Here is a 26,845-nt window from a genome sequence, read left to right as displayed (position 1 = left end):
CACCATGTATGTCAAAGTTGGGTGTCATTTTCCTGACTGCGGATACGCAAAACTGCGGATAATGAATCTGTGAGTAAGGAGGTCTACCTGTATAATAAGTAATAATAGGCTGAGATACAGACTAAATTACTCAACTGTACTATTCAGGAATTATTGAACTAAATTTCAATAGAACTTTCACTGAGTAATTTAGTCAGATTGTCAGCCATTGTTGTTATGGTTGTTTCCCCTTCACCAATTGTGGACATGTTCCTAAGGTATGCATTCTGTTGTTACTATTAAGTGCATACCCTAGAACGCGTCCTCATTTGGTTAGGGGGATTCACTTCACGAACAGTGTTTGTGTGAGGCAGGCTTCTCTAGGGAGCCATGGCATATGGCCAGGAAGATGCTAGAATATTCCTAATCCTTTTAAATGCAGGGCAGAATCCTCTGTAATATACAGGGTTCTATATAAGGTGCACAGGGTTTCTTGGAAAACTACTTGTTCTCCCTCAAGTGCTCCCTCAAAATGGAAGGTTTGAAAACCCCTCTCCTGTAACATCAGGTTTTTCATAGGTTGTGACCACTGAGTGAGTGAAAAACAAGATAACATTTAGAACCAGGATAAAACAAAATTCCATACAATAAAAGCTAAAATCGGCATCCCATGGAAAGTATTAAAATTAAGCACATGTCTGTTTCTGTTAGTCCAGAGGTGGGACAAAGATCTATGCAGAATACTGATGCTCCACTCACTGACCACTGGAAACTTGCATTGCTCCTTTCCCATTGCCATGCTTTGCGAAAAGGAATTTTGCAATATGGATAAACAATATGCATGTTTGTTAAATTTGTATGACACTTTCAGGTTACAGAATTTTTCTGATTTTTCTTGGTGTAGAATTTCATTACTCATGGGACAGAAGAGCTAGGATTTTATTTTAAAGTGTGTTGTGCTTCTTACGTCCTCTCTGCTGCCAGCAATAAATATATATCTATCTCTCCCTCTCTCCCTCTCAACAGGGGTGTGGGCTGCATATTCTATGAGATGTCCACAGGACGGCCACTCTTTCCAGGCTCCACAGTTGAGGAGCAGCTGCACTTCATTTTTCGGATATTGGGTATGGGCCGAAAGAAACCTCGCTGAGCTGTATTGCTGAGGAATCAAAGGGGAAGGCAGTGTGGGGTGGGGAGCATCAGACTGTAGAGTGAGTGGGGAGCATCAGACATGGGCTGATTCTCAGGGTCATATTTTTGGGAGGCACAACTGGATGCAGAGGGAGGGGAAATCACCAGAAATTGAAATTATCCCTCCTCTCCATGTGTATGCAGAAATGTTCCCTGTGCACAACTCTTAGTTTGGATGTAGGCCACTGTTTTTTTTTTTAACTTTGCGTCTTATTCTGATATTTTAGCTAGTTATAATGGAGATGGAGGATGGAGCAGGGGGCACGTTTGATGAGATTAGGGAGGCTATTTCAGTAGTGGTGGGGAATAGAGGATTGGGAATTGGCAGGCCAGCATGCTATTACTGGAGAAGGGAGTCCAGTAATTTAATTACTGCTTTCCCTTCCAGCTGCCCTGTCAGTTCTCAGGCCTTGGAGAGTAGTTATAACTCCCCACTGAACCTAACTATGCTCCTTTGTAATGCCAGGTTGGTTCAAAATAAGATCGAAATCATCCATGATTTGATCATGGATGAAAGAGCCTACCTGGCTTGTATAACTGAGACCTGGTTGGGGAAGGCTAGTGGTCCTGCGTGGGTCCAACTTCTTCCCCCAGAGTACTCTGTTGCTGAGCAGGTATGGGGAAGTGCCTGGGGAGGGGTGGAATGGCTGTGGTCCATAAGAATAACATCTCACAAGCTCCCTGTGAGGGAATTGAGTTATATTGAGTTTGTGTACCTTAGGTTGGGGACTCAGGATAGACTGAGGATTCTTTTGAGGTACCATCCACCCCACTGCCTAACAGACTTGCTAACTGAGCTGACGGAGCTGGTTGCTGAGTGAGTGTTGGAGTTGCCCAGGCGTTTGGTGCTAGGTGATTTTAATGTCCACTTTGGGACTAGCTTGTCTGCTCCTGCTCAGGAGTTCATAGCGGCCATCACAACTATGGGCCTATCTTTCAGGAGGACCCTGAAGATGTACCTATTTTCCCAGGCCTTCAACTGAGACTAAATTTTTTAAAAATTTAATGTGTTTTTATCTATTATGATTTTTATCTTTTTATGAATTTTAAATGCTTTATATAATATTTTATGTTTTAATTCTCTTTAATTATGTTTTGATTCTGTACATCACTTTGAGATTTTTATACTAGGTGGTATATAAATTCAATAAATAAATAATACATTATTCCTAGGGCCTAAACATGTTGCTGGTCACATGCTGGATTTGGTCTTTTGCTCAGATCAGAGGGGTGGGTCTCCTGTAGTTTTCCTATTGTCATGAACAGACCACTTCCTAGTGAAGGTTGCTCTGATAGTCACACCTGATCTGTGCAGGGGTGGTGGACCTATAAGAATGGTCTGCCTGAGAAGGCTGTTGGATCCAGTAGGATTCCAAAGGGCCTTGGAGGGTTTTGGAGTTGATTCTGCAGGTGATTCAGTCAATGACCTGGGCTGATGGATTCCTGGAACCGGAAACTTACCGGCGCGGTAGACACGATCCCTCCTAAGCATCCTCTCTGACCTGCTTCAAAATAGAGCTCCATGGAATATGGAAGAGCTATGGAAGCTGCGTGGAAATGCTTGACTAACAAGCAAAAGGTTGCCAGTTTGAATCTCTGCTGGTATGTTTCCCAGACTATGGGAAACACCTATATTAGGCAGCAGTGATCTAGGAAGATGCTGAAAGGCATCATCTCATATCGCGCGGGAGGAGACAATGGTAAACTTTTCTTGTATTCTACCAAAAGAAAACCACAGGGCTCTGTGGGCGCCAGGAGTCAAAATAGATTTGATGGCACATTTTACCTTTACCTCTATAGGAGCTGAAGCAGCAAGGTAGACAACTGGAGTGCAAATGGAGGAGAACTCATCTTGAATTTGATAAGACACGGCATAGAGCCCATTTCAAGGCCTATGCTGTGGCAATACATGCAGCAAAGAAGCGATTTTATTCTGCACGTATTGCGCCTGCAAGTTGTTGTCCAACAGAGCTTTTCTGGATTGTTAGGGGTTTAACTCAAGCCCCTTCTGTTTCAAATCTGTTTTCTGAAACAATGTCTCACTGTGACGCATTCAGTGAGTTCTTTGCAAATAAAATCTCTTGCATTCGGGCTGATCTGGACTCCAGTCTTTCTGCAGAGCCAGTTAGGGAGGTGTCCAGCAATCCCTCTTGCAAGATTAAATTGGATCAGTTTTAGTTTATGGCTCCTGAGGATGTGGATAAGCTGATTGGAGCAGTACGGCTGTCAGTGTTCCCTTTTAACAGGGATTCCCAGATGTTGTTGACTTCAACTCCCAGAATCCCCAAGCAAAAGCCATTGCAGCTGGGGATTCCGGGAGCTGTAGTCATCAACATCTGGGAATCCCTGTTAGAGGGAATGCTGACGGCCTACCACCTGTTCTTTGGATCCTTGCCCAACATGGCTGATTTCATCGTGCAGGGAGGATGTTAGAGCTAGCTTAGTTGATATTATTAATACCTCATTGAGGGAGAGCAGGATGCACCTTGTTTGAAGGAGGCAGTGGTTAGACGTCTTCTTAAGAAGCCTGTTCTGTATCCCCTGGTGATAGATAACTATAGGCCTGTCTCCAACCTCCCATGGTTGGGTAAAATGGTTGAGAGGATGGTGGCTGACCAGCTCCAAGCGGTCTTGGAGGAAACTGGTTATCTAGACCCATTACAAACGGGCAATGGGTTTGAGATGGCCTTGGTCGGCCTGATAGATGACCTTTACCTGTGAATTGACAGAGGGAGTGTGACTCTGCTGGTTCTTTTTGATCTCTCAGCGGCTTTCAATACCATCGACCATGATATTCTTCTGGATCGTCTGAGAGATTTGGGGATAGGAGCACTGTTTTGCAGTGGTTATATTCCTATGTCTCGGGCAAATGTCAGATGGTGGCACTTGGTGACAGTTGCTCTTTGAAATAGGAGCTACTATGTGAAGTCCCTCAGGGCTCCATTCTGTCATCAATGCTTTTTAAACATCTACAGGGAATCGCTGGGTGAGGTCATCAAGGATTTGGTACTGGGTGTTATCAATATTCTGATGACCCCTCAATTTTTTTCTCCTTGTCATCAGTATCAGAAAATGGCATTAGCACCTTAAATGCCTGCCTACAGGCAGTAATGGGCTGGATGAGCAAGATGGATCCAAGCAAGATGGGGATGTTCGTTGTTGGGGGCCGCAATCTGCAAGACGGGATAGAACTTTTTGTTCTGGATGAAGTTACACTCCCCCAGAAAGAACGGGTTTATAGCTTGGGAGTGCTCTTGGACCTGGGTCTCACCCTGGTACCTCAGGTTGAGGCTGTGGCCAGGAGCCCTTTTTAGCAGCTGCAATTGATTCAACAACTCTGCCTGTTCCTTGAGGAGAATGACCTGAAAACAGTGGTACACCAGCTGATAATCTCCAGGTTGGACTACTGCAATGCGTTTTATGAAGTGCTGCCTTTGTGTATAGTTCAGAACTTCCGTTAGTTCAAATGCAGTAGCCAGATTGGTCTCTAGGGTATCCTGGAAAGACCACATTATTCCTGTTCTCAAACAGTTGCACTGGCTGCTGATATGTTTCCAGGCAAAGTACAAAGTGCTGGTTATTACTTTTAAAGCCTTGAGTTTCCCCACCGCTCATTAAGATCATCGGGAAGGGTCCATCTTTGGGTGCCACCAGTTCATCTGGTGTTGATCTGGGATAGGGCCTTCTCAGTTGTTGCCCCAAGTTGTGGAATGTGCTCCCCGTAGATATGAAAGGATTCTATTCCTTGGCGGCCTTCAGGAGAGCCTTAGAGACCCATCTTTTTAGCCTGGCTTTTAATTATATCTAGTTTTAGTTTTCATTTTAATCTGGTTTAAAGGTTTTTTAATTGTTTTATTATGTGTTTTTTATTTTAATGTAAACCACCCTGAGCCACTTTAGGAAGGGTGGTATATAAATTGAATAAATAAAATATTAAATAGAAGGCAAACATTTTAAATAAACAGTTACTGCTTTAGTAATGTTCACCTGAACAAACCATTTAGAAATAGGGGAAGGTGCAGCTTTTTACCCCACTTCCTTCCTCTTGCTCCTTAATAATAGCGACACAGACAGTGATGTCTGAGCCAATGAAGATATTTCCCCCCCAATGGTAATTATATGTTGGAGTGTCTCATCGTGTCACAGATAAGATTGTAACTTATCACCTCATGGCCTGCCCCACATTTCAAAAGTATTCTAAGAAGCAGTGAGATACAATCTTGCTTTGCGGCTGCGCCTCTCCTCAAAACTCACTCATTGGTGATTTCCTCAGCTTAGTTGTTCATCTAAATTTACATTGCCTCAGCAAACACAAATTTGGGGATGAGAGCTTAATGTTACTTGGACACACTAGTTCTGCTCTCAGTGTAAAGTTAAGTAGTAAAAGAGTTGAAACGTGTAATATACTCGTCAAAGTGAAGTAGCACAACACCATTATACAGGAAGGCTTGAAGTATTTTCTTTGTGGGAAGAGAGATTCATTTTGACAAAATTTGATAATCCTGCCCTGGAATAAAGCTGTTTCCAGTCCCACTATTTTCTGTGCAACCTGTTACTGATCTTCATGTGAGGATGGGACACAATCCACGCTGGGTACTGTGATGGTTTGTGCTCTACAGCAGGGGTTCTCAACCTTGGATCTCCAGATGTTGTTGGACTTCAACTCCCATAATCCTCAACCAAAGGCGGCTAGGGCTGGGGATTATGGGAGTTGAAGTCCAATAACATCTGGAGACCCAAGGTTGAGAACCCCTGCTCTACAGTACTTCCTGAGAATGTGAGAGGCACATTCCTAGACCAGATCAGAGGCCTATTTAGTCTAGCATCCAGATTCTGCCAGGAAGCCCACAGGCAGGGCATGAAGGTCACAGTCCTTCAGTTGCTCCCTGAACAACAATAGAGGCAGCAGACTGCCTCTGAGCATGGAAGTTCCATTTAGTTATTGTGTTTTATAATTGTTGAGGGGTATTGCCTCTGTGAATTTGTCTAATGCCCTATAAAAGCCACCTAAGCCAAGGACCATCAGTACATCCTAAGGCAGTGAACTCTATAACTTAATTTTGTGTTTTGTGAAACCAGTAGGGAGGGGAGAGCTGGTCTTGTGGTAGCAAGCATGACTTGTCTGCTTTGCTAAGCAGGGTCATCCTGGTTGCATATGAATGGGAGACTACATGTGTGAGCACTGTAAGATATTCCCCTCAGGGGATGGAGCTGCTTTTGGAAGAGCACCTGAATGCAGAAGGTTCTAAGTTCCCTCCCTGGCATCTCCAAGATAGGGCTGAGAGAGATTCCTGCCTGCATCCTTGGAGAAGCCGCTGCCAGTCTGTATAGATAACACTGAGCTAGATGGACCAATGGTCTGACTCGATATATAGCAGCATCCTGTTTCCATTTCATTGGTTGATCCCAAGTTCTAGTATTGTGGGAGAGCAAGGGGGGGAACTCCCTCTCCACTTTCTCCACACAATTTCATTAAATCTCTATCATGTGTTTCTCCCACCTCCATCACCTGTTTTCTGGTTTTTGTCCTGCCCTTCCTTCTCCATTCTTTATAAAGTTGTGGTAAATTTAATTTTATTATTAAGCGTCAAGTGTACTTGTTGCCATTCTGGACCTACGTGATGAAAGCCATACTATTTTGCCCAAGCACTCATTCAGCTAGCCACCTTGCAAATTTCATCTCCTACTTAACAGAACCTAAAACTGGCTATTCAAGATCCTGGATTCTGGTTATTGTGAAGTTCAATCCACCCTTACCCCATTTTAAAAAACTGGGTGCAATTGCACAAATTCAGAGTTTAAGTCAAGGGGAAACTCCACTTTTTGAAGGAGGAAATGTGTGTATATATAGATGAAACACCCAGTTTTGTTCTAGAATGACAAGATTCTCAAGTGTATGTTGTGAGCCACTTTGGGAACTCCAGTGGAAAAAGCAGGATAGATACATACCTAATAAATAAGGGGGGAAATGAAATAAAACATGACAGACGTGCTAGTGTGGACGCTCCTTAAGAGGCTTGTTGCAGTGCTTTGCTGCTCATGGTGCCTATACCATCTCTCTCCCCATTTTACTCATTTCTGTTCCTTATCCTCTGTCTTGCCAGGGACACCCAATGAAGAGACATGGCCTGGAATCCTGTCCAATGAAGAGTTCCGAACCTATAATTACCCCAAATACCGTCCTGAGGCCCTGATCAACCATGCCTCTAGGTGAGTGTCTTCTCATGATTCTTGAGATGTGATGATGTCTGAGGAATAAACTTCCAGTATAATCACTACAAAGTAGAGAAGAAGCCAATTGGCTATGCCTTCTGGATATGTGGGCAATAGTGCTTCTGAGGCTTCACCAGGCACTGCCCACACACACATTTTCAAGCATATCTTTGCAGCAATAAAGGCTGGGAACTTTAAAGAAGATGAAGGAAGAAGTGGAGTCTTGTAACCAGTGTTGCATTCTGCACATTCTCTGTGCGCACACTGAATTTCCACATATAACCATGTGAATAGATTGAAAGATGTGGGAAAGCAGAATCAAATATTTCCCTTCAGTGTGGGGAAATATCATAGAGCAGATCCCAACCTAGTTCATCATCCTGTCGGGGTTTATTCTGTATATCTGGTGTGGAATTGGGCACTGTCGTTTTTGGCTTTTGTTTTGCCGTATGAGTTTCTCATTTCTGTTACTGTGAAGAGAGGCAGTTGATCTTGTGGGTAACACCTCGTACAGTTTCAAAAGCCACATTAGGGCTGAGCAGAAGTTCTAGCATGGAGGGGGTGGCGCTTTGGTTCCCAAGGCCTTCTTGTGTGGCTATTATTTCCTGTCCCCTTCCTCTGCCCACTTAACTCTTCCCCCATTTTCATTTGTTTCCTTTCCTCTCCCTGTCCCTTGCCAAAAGGCTTTCTGAAAAATTTTCATCTTAGGAAAAAGCTGAACAAAGTTTGCAAAACAGAAACATGTATTCAGGTGTTATGTCCTAAATTTCCACAATGCATCCTGATTACAGAATTTTTATTTCCTGTGTACGATTTGGCAGAGCCTGTGATGAGCAAGAGCTGGACGGATCTGGGACACCCTATCTCAGAGTACAGCCTCTGCTACCAATTCACTGTGCAGTCTTGGCTAGTAAAATATCATTTTTCACTCTCCCTCTTTAACAGCATGAATGTGAACAGCATTCACGTCATGGTTGTGAGGGCAAACATAAATTTGGAGATTGGCAGCCCAGAATCCCAGTCTAGCCCTCAGGGGCATTCTTCATGGCCCCCAGCAAGTTCCTTGGTCCCCAAAACCTCCACTTCTTTGCACTTCAGTTTCTCTCCTGAGCAGGAGGCCTGCAATGTCATCTTCTCAAAATACAGGCTCCGGTAGAGTTCTCCCCTCATGCACCCCAGCTTCAGACTTCTGTGCACAGATTGAGAGCAAACAGCTGAGGAACATGAGGGGTGCTGAAACCTCTGCTGCTGTCTACACTCAGGAGGAGGGATTAAAAAACCCCTTTGCATGTGTCTTGGCTTGCAATGAAATAAGTCAGAGGGGTGCTGGGCCTTGAGCTTTGTTCAGAACATGGCTGCTATTAAAAATTAGTTCTAACCAAGGTTATAAACCAATGTTGCTCATTAAAAGTGGTACATAGATGGTTAGCAGTAGCAGAGAGTGACAGTTCTAGGAAGAAGAGTCTCCATTTTCTTTCAGGAGCTCACTATTCTGATCTATCTTGTCTCCCTGTGGATTTTTCAGGCTGGACAATGATGGGGCTGACCTCCTAGGCAAGCTGCTTCAGGTGAGAACTTACATGCATGTGAGAGTCCTTTTTCTCTCTCCACTGGGACCACACTTCTTGTTTCCTTCTCAGTCTCCTACAGTGGCTTCTGTTGCCATGGCTAGCAGTGTTGCTACCAGGGCCAGCCCTGGGGGTGGTGAGCCCGACAGTCACCCAAGGCACCTACCTGCAGGGAGAGCCAAGCCCAACTTGCACAAGCCACATAACTTGGCAACACTGATAAACTAACAATTGTTGGGTGGGCGCTGAAGGCAGACCTCAGCCAGGGCACTATTTATCCTAGAGCCTGCCCTGGGTGGTACCTAGGCCGACCCTGCCCACCTCAAAGAGAGCCAGTGTGGTGTAGTAGTTAGAGTGCTGAACTAGAACCGGGGAGACCCGAGTTCAAATCCCCATTCAGCCATGATACTAGCTGGGTGACTCTGGGCCAGTCGCTTCTCTCTCAGCCTAACCTACTTCACAGGGTTGTTGTGAAAGAGAAACTTAAGTACGTTGTACACCGCTCTGGGCTCCTTGGAGGAAGAGCGGGATATAAAAAAATGTAAAAAAATAAAAAAAAGAATCATATATTTGATGCCTCTGACAAAGTGGGTTCGAGACCTCAAAAGTTTATGCAGCAATAAATGTGTCAGTCTTTAAATACTGGGTGGTTTGTGCTGCAAAAACCAAAACAAAACATGCCCCCACTTTTGGAACAGAATTAAAAGGAAGCAGTCTGTAATTCCACCAACATCCTTTGCTCTTGCCCACATTTTACCACACAAGGAGAACATTAGATGCAGATGTGTGGTAAAATATGTGGTAAAATAGGCCATGACTGCCTCAATGACTGCCTTACACAAGCTATTACTTGTTATATAGTTGTCTGTTTTCATTTCCTACCAGGAAAGAATCTTTGCAGTTACCATTACAGAGGGTGGGAATTGGAGTCACAGTATTCTTTTCTAGGTTTGATGTGCTTGGAGAACTGCTTAGAGTAAGGCTGTGATAGAACTTTTTTGTGTGATGGCTGTACAACCATTCCTTTTTGGGGGGAGATGACATTCTTTGTGGGAGCAAAGGGTAGTCATGATACTTTATATTGTTGATCCCTAGCCCTTGGGATTGAGCTCTCATTTCTCTTCTTCTCTCCCCCTTCTCCCCACATATGCAGTTTGAGGGCAGGAAGCGGATCTCTGCAGACGAGGCCATGCAGCACCTGTTCTTCCACAGTCTCGGAGAGCGAGTCCTCAAACTCCCAGACAGTAGGTGCAGGGCTGAAGAGAGGGGAGGCTAGTGCTGTGGAATACTGGGGTTAGCTAAGGAGAAGGTGGTGGTGGTGATGGTGGGTGGCGTGGCCTCCGGCATTTGCAGAAGGGAGTGTGGCATTTGACTGCAAGTGTGGACAAGCCTGCTGAGGGACGATGGTGTTGTTTAGAAGTTGTGATTGGTCCATGCTTGGGCCTGAATAATCCTGCCCATCTTTCCCTATTGTCATCCCATTCCATGGCTTTCTTATTATTTATAGCTGCAAGCTTTATTTGCTTTAATGGGTAGATTTTAGCTGATGGATCGTTTTATTTTGGTTGACCAATTTGGCCCTTAGGAAATTAATTGACTGACTGATCACAATTTGCCTTCTTGGTCATTGGGGCTGTGTTAGTTGCTTATTTTTGAGGTGATTTTGTTTATTTGATTTTATTAATCAATCAATCATATTTTTATACCGCCTGATAGGTGCATCTCTAAGCAGTTCCCAGTATTTTGTTCCCAGTATGTTAGTGTAAAAGAAACAGAGTCACAAGGCTGAAACAGCTGGCAGGCAGACTTCTCTCTTCTGTCCTGCTCATAGAGTCGGGCACCTTATCGGAGTCTGGTCCTGATAATACTTTGCCTCTTTTGGCAAAGGCTTTTTCCTCCAGCCTTTTCCTGAGATCTCCCCCACCTGGCCTTTCCCTCAGGGTAACATATATCATTCTGCTGCTTACTCTGCCGTTTCTTTTAGACATTCTGCTTCTGAGCTTTCTGCCTCTTAGCTTCCCTACATTTTGGGACCTCAACACAGTCAGCTTTCCAGTCCTTAGCCTTTCCCCCATACATCCCCCCTTCCATTCAGCTTTAATCCCAGCTAAACTATCCCTTCTTACATAAACTGGAATATGCATTCCTTTTGTTCCTGAGAGGTCTCTCCCTTGAGAAGTTAGAATGTTGTATATGATTCCATAACATCACATCAGCTCAGCTAACCTGTGTCAGAAGTTTCGCATCCTCTGTTGCACAATTAATATAAATGCCGCCATTCCCTCTAACTTGAGAGAGTGCTGATGAGCTTGGATACTATACAGGGCCACTGACAAAGAAGAGAGAGGTTTCAGTATGCTTAGGAAATACACAACTCTTAAAAGTAACCCTCTCAAAGGGAACAAAAATACCACAAATTGTTACAACTATGAATATTTATATACCGCTCTTCAACTAAAGTTCACAAAGTGGTTTACATAGAAAAATAAATAATACATAAATAAGATGGTCCCCTGTCCCCAAAGGGCTCACAATCTTTAAAAAAAACACACAAGGCAGATACCAGCAGCAGCCACTGGATGGTTGCAGTGCTGGTGTTAGATAGGACCAGTTGCTCTTCCCCAGCTAAATATAAGAGAATCACCACTTTAAAAGTTGTGTCTTTGCTCAGTTAGCAGGAGTGAGTGCATTACTACATATGTGTGTGAGTACCTGCCTGTCTTCCTTGACTCTTACCATTCCCTAGCTTCCAGAGGGGAGTGGCGTATATGTTGTTTCCCGCCGCCTTTCAAGAGGAATTTAACCCCTTGCATACTGGCTTTACTGTCTGAGCACATAAACACCAACAAAACAACTCCCCAACCAGTGTTCTCTCTTAACAGGGATTTCAGATGTTGTTGACTACAACTCCCAGAATCCCCAGCTGCAATGGCTTTTGCTTGGGGTTTCTGAGAGTTGTAGTTAACAACAGCTGGGAATCCCTGTTAGAGGAAACACTGTCCCAAACTATTATGTATGGTCTCTCCCCTTTAGTATGTACCTTGCTGAGTGTTGCCAACCAAAAACATAGCCACACATCTTGGAATCCACTGCAACAATGTTGTTGTGAGTTTCATTTGCTTCTTTCTGTCACTGAGCAATAGGTAGCTTTTATTTATTAACTTACAAGTTAACTTACATCACAAAAGGCAGCATACGTTGCGTGTAGGTATGCAAATTTATTTAAATGTACTCAATCAGTTAAAGGCAGTTTAATCAAGTAACAGTTAATTAGTCGTCAACTGTATTTTTATGTCTTATTTTTGTTCTGAATCTTGATGAAGAGTGTATAATTCAAACTGAACTACTTCATACGTATTTAAAATTGTCTCAGTTTGCAAAATGTGAATCCAAAATTTGAAAATTCAGTTTTGCAGGGCACTTAAACTCTCTCAATTCCACACTTAGTCCTAACTGAGAAAGTGGTAAAAATGTAGGTTTAGAGACTATCAATTCAAATGATTGACTCAGGAGCATGAAAACGTTTGAGAATTAATTTTAGCTGTAATTCAAGTGCTTGTTTCCAATATCTGTATAGACTAGTGGGTCTAGTAAAAGGTGTCTCACTTTGTTTTGTGTTTCTTGGTCTTCACTGCTTCATCTTGCAGCTACATCAATATTTGCACTAAAGGAGATTCAGTTACAGAAAGAGACAGGGCTGAGATCAGCTTCCCTGCCGGAATCAGGTGAGATATGATTGCCTGTCAGCAAAAATCCTGCCCACTGGGAGTCAAGCCCCACCCACTTTTGCTCCAGCTTCTCCCCCAACCTTTTCACCATCCTTTGCTGCCTCACCAATGGGCCACCTCTGGCTTTGGTCACTCCCAAAAAACAAAGTGAGAGATCTAACCATGGGGCACAACTCCTGTTCATTTTGATGTGGCTCATGCAGGAGGACTTCCCGGTAGATTGTGCCTCCCTGTTAATTAGTGGGTTGGGGGTAGTAGTTGGGTTTTCTGCTTCAGGCACCAAAATGTCTGAATAAAGCTCTTTCCCTCTTCCCTGCACATCTGAGCTGGTAGTTCTGTTGCTCAGCTCAGAAAAAGGCAGGCTCCATCTTGACAGCCATCTCCTGGCCTGTTGTTCTTTCTCCTCTTCAGTGCTTATACGATGGGGCTATATCTTGTCCTGCCTCCCTTGTTAGCTGTACAGTGTCCAGTCCCTGTAGCAATAATCTGCGGCTGGGTGGTGAACAGTCTCTCCTCTCCCACAGGCAGCGCCGCGTTCCGGGTAGTGGACACTGAATTTTAGCCACCAGGTCAGGTATATGTGCCCCCCGCTCCATCAGACTCCTTCCTGTTCTCAGCATGACAAGCTGGCATCTCCCTCATCAACATATGGTTGTAATCCTTTCTACACGCCAGCTCCCAACCCACATGAGCTCCTGCCTTCCACCTCAATACACACTTGGCTTGTGGGAGCTGCATCGTTTGGGATCAAAAGCAGGGAGGGTGGGGAAGGTGTAGAGAGAAAGCCAGGAGGCAAAAAGCATGTCGACTGTAGCGTAGTGCAGCTGTGAACCCAGAAAGAGTGGATTTAGATCTGCCATGAACTCACTAGGTGGTCTTAGGCAAACCACTCTCTCTCCTCCTCAGCTGCCCCTGGCTGTACAGGGTTGCAAGAATCAACAGAAAGCATTTTTGGGATCCAAAACATTATAGAAATGCTGCTTTTTGTTTGTTTAAAAGATTTACATGCCGCCATTCTTCATATATGAATTCATGGCGGCTTGCAGTAAAATTAGTTTTTAAAAACCATACACAATGAAAAATAAATTCTAGAAACGCAGAATAAAAGGCAATCACTTAAAAAGGGCAATCAACAAGAAGTAGAATTGTTATTCAGCAAAGAGTTGGCCAGTTGATGCTAGCAAGTGGGATGGGGTGGAGTCTCTGCAAGGGGGCAGGGGCAAAACCCGTCCTGCCCATAACCCTTTGCTCTTTTCCTTCAGTGAATGGGCAGAACGGAAGACCGAGCCTGCTGCTTTGAAACCCGCGGATCCGGGATGGCAGGAGCACCAGCTCCCCCTCCCTGTGCACGCACCCGCCACCGCCGGCTTCGTTGTATCGAACTGTGGAGTGAGGACTCGTGCTAGGATTTGGGCGAGGGGGGGGGGTCACCGTGCCCTGGAGCCAAGGATAAGCACGGCCCATCCCTGGCATCTGACAGCCAGGAACTGACGCCCTCTGCTGCTGGAATGGACTCTCCCTCTCCCTCTCCCACACACGGTGTTTCATTTTATTTTTTAAGTTTATTTTTGCAATGCAATATTATAAATATTATATTTACAAATATCTATAAAGAGAGACATCCCTGCCCTAGCCTCTCCAGTTGTGGGGAGCTTACAGTATTAACTGCAAGGGAGCCAACGGCCACCACACCTCCTCCTGACTGGGGTGGAAGGGAGAGAAGCCCACTAGAGGGGGAACCAGTGTAGGGGCCACGGTGTCTGTATATCCGCCCTCTACACTCTGTATATCCAGGGGTGGGAGATTACATTAATGTTTTGGAAGATGGGTGGAACCTTTTTTTAAAAGATGAAATCCTTCCCCCTCCCATACACATACCAGTTACAATTGCCTTTCTGTGGACTTGGAGTGGAAGTCTTCTAGATGAGGGTGTTTGTTTGGAAACCCAGGCCTTGGGCAAGTGAGCAGGTGTCCTCTGGAGCCTCTCTGAGTCTTTTGGGAGCATAATCCCTCTCTCCTTCTTCTCCGCTGCCTCCTCCTTTCCTGTTGGGTTCTTCATCTGGGTACGTTTCCTACTGCAGGAGTCCTAGTTCCTAGGCTGCTTCTGATCAGATTTGTAGCCTGCTCCTTACAGTTTTCTCCTTGCACCAAAGCTGAGTTTCTCCTTTCCTCCTCTTGCTTGCAGCTTCCTTAATCTTGATTTGTGTTGCAGTTGGGTTCTCCCCATGTGCTTGATCAGCGCTGTCAATCCCAGCTGAGTTGTTGCTGTTGCTCTGTCATGCATTACTTGCGTAGTACTCAGGGTTTATGCTTCTTCCTTACCCTTTGCAGGCAAAGTCCACCAGAAATTCCTGCACAAGCCCCATTGAAATGAACAGGACCTGCTCAAGGGTGCACGTGCTCTTGTGCAATTAATTGTGCAACTTCCCATTCAGTACAATGGGACGTGTGCAGAAGTTCTGGGTGGATTGTGCCTCGTTTACACCCCTCCCCCCCATACTTGCGTGTTCTGCAATCTTTATACAATCACTACTAGTTGCTGATCCCATGTTTCCTAAATCCAAATATGGTACCTAGACCTTTTTCTAAAGTAATGACACTTACTGAAGTTTTCTTTGGTCACCTTGCACTTGTCCCAGTCATTCCTCCACTGTTTTTTATTCCTTACACTTCAACATCAGTCTCTGCAAACTTAAAACCGTAATATTCTTTATTTATGTGCTCCTCAGTCTTTACTCAAACTACTGAGCCCCTTAGCTCAGAGTAGGACCCTCTGAGTAGGACCCTACTCTGTCCTGTGTTAAAAGTAAACCAGTAAGTATTCTGAGGTTAACCAACCAATCAATTTTATCCAGTCAACCAACCTCCACTCAGTCTTCACTCACAGGGCAGCCCTTTATCAAGTTAATCAGCCCCTTATTCAGTCCTTAATCTATCAAAGAGCTACTTGAGAGTAACTGTGCCCTTTATTCAATAACTTTATGCTCTACTAGACTGTTACTCAGAGATAAGCAATTCATGCCCGGACCTCCTCCAGAGGACTTCACTCCTGTTGCTTTATCAGTGTTACTCAACTCCATTGCCTGGTTTTTACCCAGAGGCTCCCATTAGCTTCTGTTCTGTTCTTTGCAATATCTGTATGCCATCAGCTCCTCCAAAGTTAGTCAATCCTGAATCCAACCTTACACAAGAGCTTACTAGATAACTAGTCATAGAAATCCCTAGAGAGTCTTGCCTGCCTATGGAAACACCAAGGGTCTTGGCTTCCTATCCTCCTGGCTCTGCTACCAAGATAGAGAGAGGAAGAGGGGAATGCCTATAGCCCTTCTCTCCAGCTTAGACTGCCCAAGAGTATTGCAGTTCCTCAGGCAGGCAGGACTGATTCTTTAGCTCAGGGCACAAAGGCATAATTGAAGGATGTCAGTCTGAGTCCTGTCTTTGCTCTTTGTGTGTGTATAGACAAGATGGCACCCAACCTTCCTCGCGTTGATCACGGCCTATATATATATATATTATATATATATATATAATGTGTGTTTGTGTGTATATATGTACATAATGTAACCATTTTTATATGCAGCATGAAGCGCTTGTAAGGTTCAAGAGTTTCCCCCCCAACGAGAGCCATATATTATTATAATTGTTCTTAACCCTCAGGCAACATAAAAAATTTCTGAATGTGCCTCCTCTGCCGAGGCCATGCAGAAATGTAGCTTGCCTTGTGCTGGGGTGCAAGGAATGAGCAGTGTGGGACTGGGTCTGGCGCTCCGATGTCGCTGCCTGTGCGGTGGAGAATTCTGGGGAGAATCCAAACATCTCTGTATCACTTGATGTCAAGGGATAGCCACCATGAAGAGGCCGAGGGTAACCAATGCTCAGGAAATCAAAGAAGGTTGTGTTTACAAAAGGGCCTTAATAATATGCAGGAAAGAACAGCCCCCTGTTCTTAGTTCAGAGAACAGCCCAAAAGGCTCCTTTTTCGCCCAATAGTCTGCCTGCATGACCCTCCTCTCTGCTCTTGTCTGCTCTGCTCTAGACTCTGGTCTCCCAGTTTTCTTTTTATCTCCTCCCTGCGTTGCACCTTAAGACTGAAGAGGCTTTTGCTAGGGAGACCTGTTTCTTAACCCTATCACATCGCAGTTGCCATCTTCCTACCTAGATCTGTTTCTTTAAGAGCTCTGGGTGTGCTGAAGCAGAAGGTCTCCCTACCTCAGAATGCTTAAAGAAAAACCTGCCAGTTCTGGGCCCAGATGTTCCAACACTACTTTCAGTGGAAGTTTGCCATTTGGAGTGTGTGTTCCATTCCTTCTGTGCAGCCCAGGGCAGACATAACACTTAACCATGGTTTAGCAGGAACAGTGGCTTAATTGTTGCCTTAACAATTAAGGCCGCAAACCTACAGTGAAACCATGGTTTAGCGAAGCCTTGTCCCCAGAGGGTATGTATAAGGAGACACCAGAAAGACTAGAGAGGTGGGGAAACTGCCTTAAGTGTGGGTTGCCTGGTACAGATGTAGTGCTTAACACAAACTATGGCTTGCAAACCCACCAAATCACAGTTTAATATCCTGGTTTGCACTGAATTCTTACCCATGGTTGAGGTCAGGACTGCACAACGCTGGCCCTCATGCCGATGCTGGATTACAAATCCCAACACTCTTGGCCACTGTGGCTGGGGAGGAAGGGAGTTGGAGTCCAACAACAGCTGGAAGGCCAAAGTTGTGCAGCCCTCCTTCATGTATCGAGGCACTGCTTGACCAGGGCTGAGCATTAGGTCTGCACAGGGACTGTGGGAGCTCCTGTTAGAATAGAGTCTGAGTGGAGTAGTGGGGAGACTGTGACCAAGAAAGATGGTGCTTTTTTGTGGGGGTGGGGGTTGGTCCACTGTCCAACCAATCCACTGTCCAACCAATCCAGTTTAGTGCACAGAACTGTCCAACCAATCCACTGTCCAACCAATCCACTGTCCAACTAATCCAGTTTAGTGCACAGAACTGCTTCCCATTTCAACTGCTGCTGGAAGGGAAGAATGAGAGTTCTACAGCACAGAGAAGGGTAGCAAAGGTGAATATGTGGAATATATCTATGCTACAAATGACTGGTTTGCTTTTACTGGGTTGATTGTCAGATTTCCCCCTAAGGAACTGTGGGAATTGTAGGGAATTGCTGAGAATTTGACTGAGGCACATAGCCTGTATAGAGAATTCAGAATTCTCAGAGGTGAGGATGGGGACAAAACCCACGACAGTTAAACAACTTTGTTTATACTATAGATGTATTCTTAGTCCACACCTGAAGGAGGAGTGGATTGTCACGTGAGTGGGAAACACAATATTGTCTATTGGACTGTGAATGTACAGAGGATCTAGTCTCATTTCTTTGTGGAGGGTGGAGGAAAGAAGGGAGAAACAGAATCAATTTCTGTACTGGAGGTTTTGAGCTGGAGGTGGTAAACCGACCCTTTCTTGCAGCAAACAGAAATCCTGGAATGGATTATCATTAGCATATGAAATGGACCATCTCTATGTGCTTCCCCCACCCAACTCTTTCCACCTTTTGACAGGGTGGATATGGAGTTCAGTTGTCCCAGGATGGAAAAGGAAATTCCTGCCTTGTACATAACTTGAATTGAGGGAGCAGCCTTCTATTTGACAGATCTGAAATTATCTTTGCAGAAGAAAACTCCCTGGGGAAGGGGGGGGGGGAGGCAGAATTCTCTCTCTCAGATGTTCCTCCCCAGCCCCCTTATTCAGGATTAACAAATGCGCCATATCCAAGTGTACGGAACTGATTAAAAGTCTCCAAGAACTTCTGGTGTCCATTGTTTCTCATTTGTACTTGGGTGGCGGTTGGACTTGTTGGGTTGCTGTTCGTGGAGAAGAAAGAATTCCACTTTTGCTCTTGTGGATGCATTTGAGAGATGCATCTCTTCCCCTTCCAAGAGCAGGAAGGGGAAGTTGGCCATCCTCCTCCCTATGAAATGTTCAGCAGCTGTTGGTGCTCTTTGCAGATGTACAGTTTATATTTTCCACCAAGTGCAGAACTACTCATAAGCAAGCAGCCCAGCCTGTTGTGTGAACTGCCTTGTTGGGCTTTTATAATAAGTCAAATGATTAGATGATGCCTAGCAAAACTGCAAAGGAGCCTGTCTGGGATCCAAACCAGTTCTACAAATTGCTTGTTCTAATGTAGGCAAGTATCAGGGCATCCCTACAGGAAGGTAGATGGAATCTGACCTACTGAAGACTGCTGTGGTTGCTCTAATGCACCATGGGTGGATGGGATGAGATGCATCCTTCAGACTTTACAGCTTGACTCTATGACTCTCAGAGGAGAGCTGGTCTTGTGGTAGCAAGCATAACTTATCCCGTTAGCTAAGCAGGGTCTGCCCTGGTTGCATATGAATGGCTATACTGGTCTCTGATCATAAAACCAGCTTTCTGTGTGTAAACTTATATGTCCCAACGCAGAGTTGCATCTCACAGACGGAGGCGCTCTGGGGAGAAATTGAACAATACATCTTTAAGCTCATAGAGTAAAATTGCACAGAGGAAATAGGATATGGATTAGGGTAACAGCAAACAAATTGTTCTCTCTCCATGGAGTAATCTTAGGAGCAGGGATTCTCAACGTTGGGTCCTCAGATGTTATTGGACTTCAACTCCCATAATCCCCAGCCCCAGTGGCCTTTGGTTGGGGATTATGGGAACTGAAGTCCAATAACATCTGGGGACTCAACGTTGAGAATCCCTGCTTTGGAGGACACTCGTGCCAATTTTCACTTCCATTCCTCCAACAACATTGACAAAGTTTTATAGTAGTTTGAATGCTTTTAAAACACTATTGCAAATTTGGCCACTGCCAAAGCATGAGAACACACTGAGAGCTGAAAGTATTGCAATGGTATCACTTCTTTTCCATCTCCAGGGGTGCCAAAAATCACAATGAGCACTCATCCCCCAGATGTTACTGACCACCACAGCTGGTTTATGGACTACTTGTTCAGTTGTAAATCTGGCTGCTATTAAACTGGGAATATACTAAGAGCTTACTGCAGATACCTACCAAGCACTCTCTTATTTAACTTTTATATTTATATAGTTATTTATTTTATATATGTATTTGCCGCCCAAAACTCACACCTCTCACATAACAACAAATTCAGGTAATTGAGGACCTAGCAGTTGAGCAATTACCCTAAAATAAGATAGTGGTTTTTACATACTCAGAGAATTTGCTACTCAGGGAGAGCCAGCATAGTGTAGTGGTTAGAGTGTTGGCTAGGACCACGAAGGCCTGGGTTAAAATCCCCATTCAACCATTAAACTCACTGGGCCAGTCATGTATCTCTCAGCCTAACCTACCTCACAGTGTGGTTGTGAGGATAAAAATAAGCATGTACTCTGAGCTCCTTGGAGGAAGAATGGGATATAAATGTAATAAATAAATAGATACACAAGCATGTATGCCTATCATATTTATCTACCACCTGATATAAGTCTCTAGGTGCTATATATGAGTTTATAAAATTGTAAACAAATTCATTTAAAAACAAAAAAACAAACTCTTTTCAGTGTCCAGGACTTTACGGGGTGTTGAGGGCATATGGATTTTAAAAATGCTCACTATCTGATCTTGTCTGGAGAGGAGGAACTCCTGTCTTTGCTGCTACCTTTGGGGTTTTTGTGTGGACAGGGGAGGGGGATGTGCTGCTGTTGCCCAATCACATAATTTAATTTCTCCATTTTCTGTGGGCTGCTCTCACTTTGCCTTGGGAGAAAAAGTCTAAAAGGAACCAGAAGCTGGGCAGGGTGTGAGTGCTTCCATGAAGACTATGTCTGACAGGTTGGAATTATGGTATGGCGTTTATTGGGGGGGGGGGGACAGGAAATAGATGGTAGGGGTAGAATGGGAATTGGACTGTTCAACCATTAACAGTTCTTCTTCTTTGTTTCAAAGTTTCTGGAGATAGGTCTGGAACAACCCGTATAGGTTTATTCAAATATTGAAAAGGTGCGTTGGTCACTTACCGCGAAGGCTTCTTCTAGCTGCTGTTGTGGAAAACATATCCTGTGGGTTATCATCCTGTGCTTGCTCCAGAGAGGCAGGACTTATGCAAATTGGTTAACAAGCCTACAAAAGCCCTGGGAGGATAGCCCCTCCCAGTTTAGTTTGTCAAGCTATGCTGTTAGGATGGAAAGAAGAACAAGAAATAGTCAGGATATAGCCCAGTAGCTGAGATGCCAAGGGTGGGTCGAGATGTCTTCCACAACAGCAGCTAGACGAAGCCTTCACGGTAAATGACCAACACTCTTTTCTCAGTTGCTGTGGGAAGACATCTCCTGTGGGACATACCACAGCCAAGTGACTCTGGGAGGGAGGCAGCCCAGCTACCGGGAAGGGAGAACGTGCTGGAGGACACACCAGCCAAATGCAGCTCGGGCAGAGTGCATATGATCAATTTTATAATGTTTGGTGAAGGTCGACGGAGAGGACCAAGTTGCGGCTCTGCAAATTTCCTCCAAGGGAGCATTAGTTGGGAACACCGCGGTAGTTGCTGCAACCCTGGTGGAATGTGCCGTAAGTTTGAGAGGAGTGGGAAGGTGCTGAACTTCATACGCCAATGAGATAAAGGCCTTGATCCAGCGACCCAGTGTGGCTGTGGAGACCCGTTGGCCCATGGTGGCCGGGAGGAAGGAGATGAGGGCATCTGTAGACCGGAAGGAAGCGGTTCTGGAAAGGTACATCTTCAAACAGTGTCTGACGTCCAGCTTGTGCCAGCCCTTTTCCTTCGGATGAAAGGGATTAGGGCAGAAGGACGGCAGGACCAGGGTTTGAGATCTATGAAAAAGGGATGCCACCTTGGGTAATACCAGAGGGTCTGGAATCAGAGTCACTGAGTCAGGAGAGAAGATGCAGAACTTGGGGTGCACTGACAGGGACCTGAGCTCTGAAATTCTCCTGGCTGAGGTAATTGCCGCTAAGAATGCCAATTTTATAGATAGAATGCGGAGATGTACTGATCTGATGGGCTGGAAGGGAAGTGTGTGAAGCACTCTTAGTACCTTGTGAAGGTCCCATGTTGGGAACCGGTGAACTACTCGAGGTGACGTTAAGGTGGCGCCTCTCAAAAACCTTTTAAGATGAGGATGAGAAGGAATAGGTTTTCCTTTGAACGGGGATAGTAAGGATCCCAGCACTGCTGCATGCCTTTTGATGGTATTGGTGCTGAGTCCCTTGTCGAGGCCATCTTGTAGGAAGGAAAGAAGCTCAGGGAGGAGTAGCTCGAAGCAAGCTTCTTACTGCACCAGCGGAGAAAGCTCTCCATGTGGTCTGATACACCTGATTGGTGGAGGACCTTCTAGAAGTCAGCAGAATGTTTAGGACACGCTGGTCGTAGCCGTGGCAGCCAAGGAGGTTCTGTTCAGCCGCCAGGCAGCAAGCCTGAACCAGCTGGGGTTGTGGTGAAGGACTGGTCCCTGGCTAAGTAGATCTTCAGAGACTGGAAGGAAGAGTGGGCTGTCTTCAGTGAGGTGCAGGATCTTGGCAAACCAGGGGCGCCGGGTCCAATAGGGGGCAACTAGGATGACTCGTGTTCCCATCAGGCAAATGCAACGGAGAAGTCTGCTCAGCAAGGGGACCAGGGAAAATGCATAGAGCAGCCCTGGGGGCCATCGAGCTGACATGGCATCTGTGTCTTCTGCTAGGTGACAAGGGAAGCAGGAGACTAACCTCGGAAGCTGATTGTTGCTGCTGGATGCAAACAGGTCCACCTCCGGGGATCCCAGCTTCCTGGTGAGCAGTCTGAAGACCCAGGGATTTAGTGTCCATTCCACTGGATGTAGCTCTTGTCTGCTTAACCAATTGGCCTGCACATTGAGGGAGCAGCTGACATGGTGAGCTAATATTGAGTGTAGGTGGTGGTCCTCCCATTGTAGCAGGAGGGTTGCTTCCAGATGGAGTGAATGGGACCTGGTCCCCCCCCCTGCCTGTTTATGTGGGCTTTGGCTCTTATGTTGTCCGTTCAGACTAAGAGGTCTTTTCCGTGAAGCAGAGGCATGAAGGCCAGGAGCGCTAGGCGGACGGCTCTCAGCTCGAGCCAGTTCATACTGTGCTTGCATTCATCTGGAGTCCATCTGCCTTGGGCTATTTTGGAGAGGCAGTGTGCTCCCCAGCCGTGAAAGCTGACATCTGTCGTCAGGATCACCCTGGGGGGGGTCTGGAAATGGCTTCCCTTGATTCAGGCTGGATGGGTCCAGCCACCAGAGAAGGGAGTTCAAGACATGGCAAGGTAAGGTGACTTGTCTGGTTCGATTGTGGGCTATGTTGTCCTGGAAAGACAGCATAAACCATTGTAGAGTGCACAGGTGGAATCACGCCCATGGAACGGCTTCCAGGGTCGACACCATCAGTCCCAGCAGTTGCGCTAGGGTCATGACCAGAACCGCTGGACTGGTGAAGACATGGTGCAGCAATTCCTGGATTTTTTTTTTGTTTTCGCTCCTCTGGAAGGAAAAGCTTGTCTCATGAAATGTCGATGATGACTCCGAGATGTTGGAGGCGTCGGGTTGGTTGGAGGTTATTCTTGGACACATTTATGGGAAAACCATGGGCGTCTAATGCTCTGAATGTAACTTCGACAACCCTTTCCACTTTGTCTCTTGATTGGATGAGCAAGTCGTCTAGGTAAACGAATAGCCTGACCTTTTGAAGCTGGACATGAGCCACCAATGGCGCCATGACCTTTGTGAAGATTCTTGGTGCTGATGAAGGCCGAAGGGCAAAGCCGTGTATTGAAAATGTCTCCCTTGGTAGAAGAAGCAAAGGAGGTGCCTGGAGTGTAGGTGAATGGCATGTGGAGATAGGCCTCTGTCAAGTCAAATGACGACAGGAGATCCCTGTGTTGTAGGTTCTCTGCTATAGATCGCAACGTCTCCATGCAGAACTTTCACCTGCGTACCCATCTGTTTAGATATTTGAGATCCAGCACTGCTCTGGAGGTACCGTCCCACTTGGGAACGGTAAATAAGATGGAATAGATCCCTTGTCGGAGTTGATCTGGCGGTACTGGTTCTATCACAGAGATGGCCAGCAGGTGTTCGATGGCCTGTTGCATGGCTGCGTTTCATGGGAGACCTGGAACGTGGTGTTAGAAGAAACCTGTCCCTGGAAGGTGGAAGAGTAGAAGAGGTAAAGCTGGGCAAGGCTTGTGCTCTGTCTGCTCTGGAGCGAAGAGATAAGATCCCCACCTTCTACCCTCTCTTCAAAACCTCTAAATCCGATCGAGTCCCTTTTTAATTGGATTTCAAGATTTTCAATACAAGAAAGGTAGTCTACATTTTTCTGCATTATTTGTATTTCGGCCTGTAAGGTAGTACTTACTTCCATAGCTGTTTCTGCTATCTGGACAATATCTGGTTTTTTGCTCTCCCCATTCTCCCCATTCATTGCTGCAAAGGCTGCAATAATGTTTGCATTTGTGTTAGTATGTCTGCTTTGACTTTCTGCAACTCATTTAGCAGAAGCTGAGTGTCATTTGTTTGTTGATTCTGTGTCAACAGGAGGCTGTTGACCATTACAGCCCCTCCCCCCACCTTCCCAGGCTGTTGACCATTACAGCCCCTCCCCCCACCTTCCCAGGAAAGACCAATGTGCCCTGAGAGGAAGGCAAGAAAGGAAGCACCCTGCTCAGTGAGCACTTGTCCTCAGCTCCTGAAAAGACAAACAACTTGAGACAACCTTTTTAAATCTTCGGTAATTTGCATCTTTCAATACTGTAAACCGCTTTGGGTGCCTTTGTCAATGCAGAAAGGCAGTATAAAAATGTAGTAAATAAATAATTTCTTTTCTGTGTTGATAAGGCCTTTCTTTGTTGTAGTGATGCAGGCTCCGATTGAGATTTCGAAGCAGAGAGGAAATCTTTTAAGTTCTTTTTTTTCCTTTTGTTGTGATCCTTAAGTGTTGCAGCACTTGATTTCCTCTTGTTCATTATGGTAATGGGTATATTAATTTGATTCAGTCCTGGGATAAGGCGCTCAAAAATTTAGGCGTCCACCATGGGTATGATGTCACTTCCTCCCTCTGGAATGATATTTAAAATGATCCAACTACATTCTCTGATTCATTTATTTAAAATATTTATTCACTGCCCCTCCAGCACACTACTGCTTGGGGCGGCTCACAACACTAAAAAAATAGATACAATGTAAAGGAGAAGATTAACAAAATTAAACAAGTTAAAAGACCAAGCTAAAACCATATTTAAAATTACAATTTTTAAAAAAGTTTCAAATTAAAAGTTATTGATAAAAAACTAAAAAAGCTAAAAACTGAGAAGTAAAAAACCGACCAGATGTAAGCAGCAGATAAAACATATCAAAGCCTCTTTAAAAATATGTTTTTAAAATTGTTTTTAAAAAAACAAAAAAAAAAAAACCCAGAGGGAGCATGGCGAAACTCTTTGGAGAGGGCATTCCAAAGCAGAGGGGCCACAACCAAAAAGGCCCTGTCTCTAGTTCCAGCCAACCGGATCTCTTTTAGTGGCAGGGCCATTAGCAGGGCCTTAGATGCTGACTGAAGGGCCCTGGCAGCTTCATTTGGGCGAATGCAGTCCAACTGGTATCCCAGCCCCAAGCCATGTAGAGTTTTAAAGGTCAAAACCAGTACCTTGAATCTAGCCCAGATTCGGTCTGGAAACCATTGAAACTGCTTCAGGATGGGTGCGACACTCATGAAGTGACTTGCACGCACGAGCACCCTCGCAGCTGTGTTCTGGATCAGCTTCCAAACAGTCTTCAAGGCTAGCCCCATGTAGAGCACATTGCAGTAGTCCAATCTGGATGTTACCAACATGAGTGACTGAGGTTAGTATGCCTTCTCCAAGTTGGGTTGCAGCTGGCGTACCAGCTGTAGCTGGTAAAAAGCACCTCTGCACACCACTGTCACCTGTGCCTCCAAGAGCAGCATTGGTCCAGAAACACCTTCAAGCTGCAGACTTTTGGGCAATCATGGGAATAGCCTCAAAGTGGGCTAAGGGAGCCCAGCCCACTTTTGGGCAATCGTGTGCTGCAACGGGAGCCAAGCAGCTCCCGGCAGCTAGCCACAAAATCCCCCTCCCCTTAAATGAGGTTAACGGAACGATGGCTCTGTTAACCTTGTTGTTGTGCTTGTGTGTCACCGCGTTGCACGGCGACATGTGTAGACCCCCAACCGGGAGGCTGCAAGTAGCCTCCCGGGCTCGGGGGTCTCTCCAGGATACCCCGTGCACTCGCATGGGGCATCCTGGAACTTCCGGGGGCCATGCATGACCATGGGTGGCCAGCTGTGTGGGCGGCCAATCTGGCCACCCAGCTACAAGCGACTGCTCATCTGTGGGGAGAGCAGGCTAAGCCCACTCTCCCCACAGAACCCCGTCAGGCAATTCACACGTGTCGTGTGAAGTGCCTCTTTGTCTTTCAGGGGGAGTGTGATCCCATCTAAGATCAGACTGGCAGAGGCAAGATTCAAGCTAGGAACTTTGACAGCTCTTTTAACACTACACTACAAACAGCTCTCTTCTAATCCAATTTATTGTGGTTTAAATCCAGTTCTAGCCATGCCTCATAATTATTGGCACCAGACATTAATCCGCATTCCCAAGAAAATAAAAAACCAGATTGAGCCATTTCAATAGGGCCAGGGTGAGCATTACATGGCAGATGGAGATTGCCATACAGATGGTTATATGAAATCAAGTTCTTGGGCTGACTCTGTGCTCAGATGCATTTTGTCCCTTAATTCTTAGTGTGTGTATGTCTGTCCACCTGAGCCACATTTCTGTACCTGACTCAAGTAATGGACTTTGGGCAAGCTTGGTCTGCCCACTGCTGCTTTTAAGCATGTTCTGTTCAATTCATGGTTTGGGTCTGAACTGCTTTAGCATAAACCATATTTGAGCCAATGCTGCGGTGTACTGGGGAGAGGGAAAGGAAACAGGAGAACATCTTGAAAGGATCAAAAGTGGCCAGTTTTTCAGGACTGCAGTGTGGCCATGATCTGGGATCCAGATTTTGTTTTGCTAGCTGACAAAATCAACACCATGCCCAGGTGTCTGGGTGCAAAAGTGCAAAATCACAAATAAGCCTTTAAAAAAAGGCTCTAATGGTGTGTATACAATTGGCGACAAGCA

The 26,845-nt window shown here is 45.4% G+C and overlaps 1 protein-coding gene across 6 annotated transcripts in view; it reads left to right on the top strand.

The window, feature by feature from the left end:
* Window positions 1-18,486, top strand: part of CDK16 (cyclin dependent kinase 16) — a 66,040-nt gene extending 47,554 nt beyond the window's left edge. For 4 of the 6 annotated variants that reach the window (XM_053300704.1, XM_053300706.1, XM_053300707.1 and 1 more), the window contains 6 exons: window positions 1,006-1,103; window positions 7,275-7,380; window positions 8,909-8,951; window positions 10,105-10,195; window positions 12,599-12,676; window positions 13,942-18,486. In XM_053300704.1, the coding sequence (XP_053156679.1) occupies window positions 1,006-1,103; window positions 7,275-7,380; window positions 8,909-8,951; window positions 10,105-10,195; window positions 12,599-12,676; window positions 13,942-13,979 (454 nt within the window). In that variant the 3' untranslated portion in view covers window positions 13,980-18,486. Of the gene's footprint in view, window positions 1-1,005; window positions 1,104-7,274; window positions 7,381-8,908; window positions 8,952-10,104; window positions 10,196-12,598; window positions 12,677-13,203; window positions 13,254-13,941 lie in introns of all 6 variants that reach the window. The other 2 variants (XM_053300705.1, XM_053300702.1) reach the window with 1 other exon arrangement.
* The last annotated feature ends 8,359 nt before the right edge of the window (window positions 18,487-26,845 follow it).

Source organism: Hemicordylus capensis, chromosome 2 (assembly GCF_027244095.1).
Source record: "Hemicordylus capensis ecotype Gifberg chromosome 2, rHemCap1.1.pri, whole genome shotgun sequence".
Lineage (NCBI taxonomy): Eukaryota > Metazoa > Chordata > Lepidosauria > Squamata > Cordylidae > Hemicordylus > Hemicordylus capensis.
Note: the sequence above shows the minus strand (reverse complement) of the source record. Positions and strands in the feature narration are given on the sequence as shown.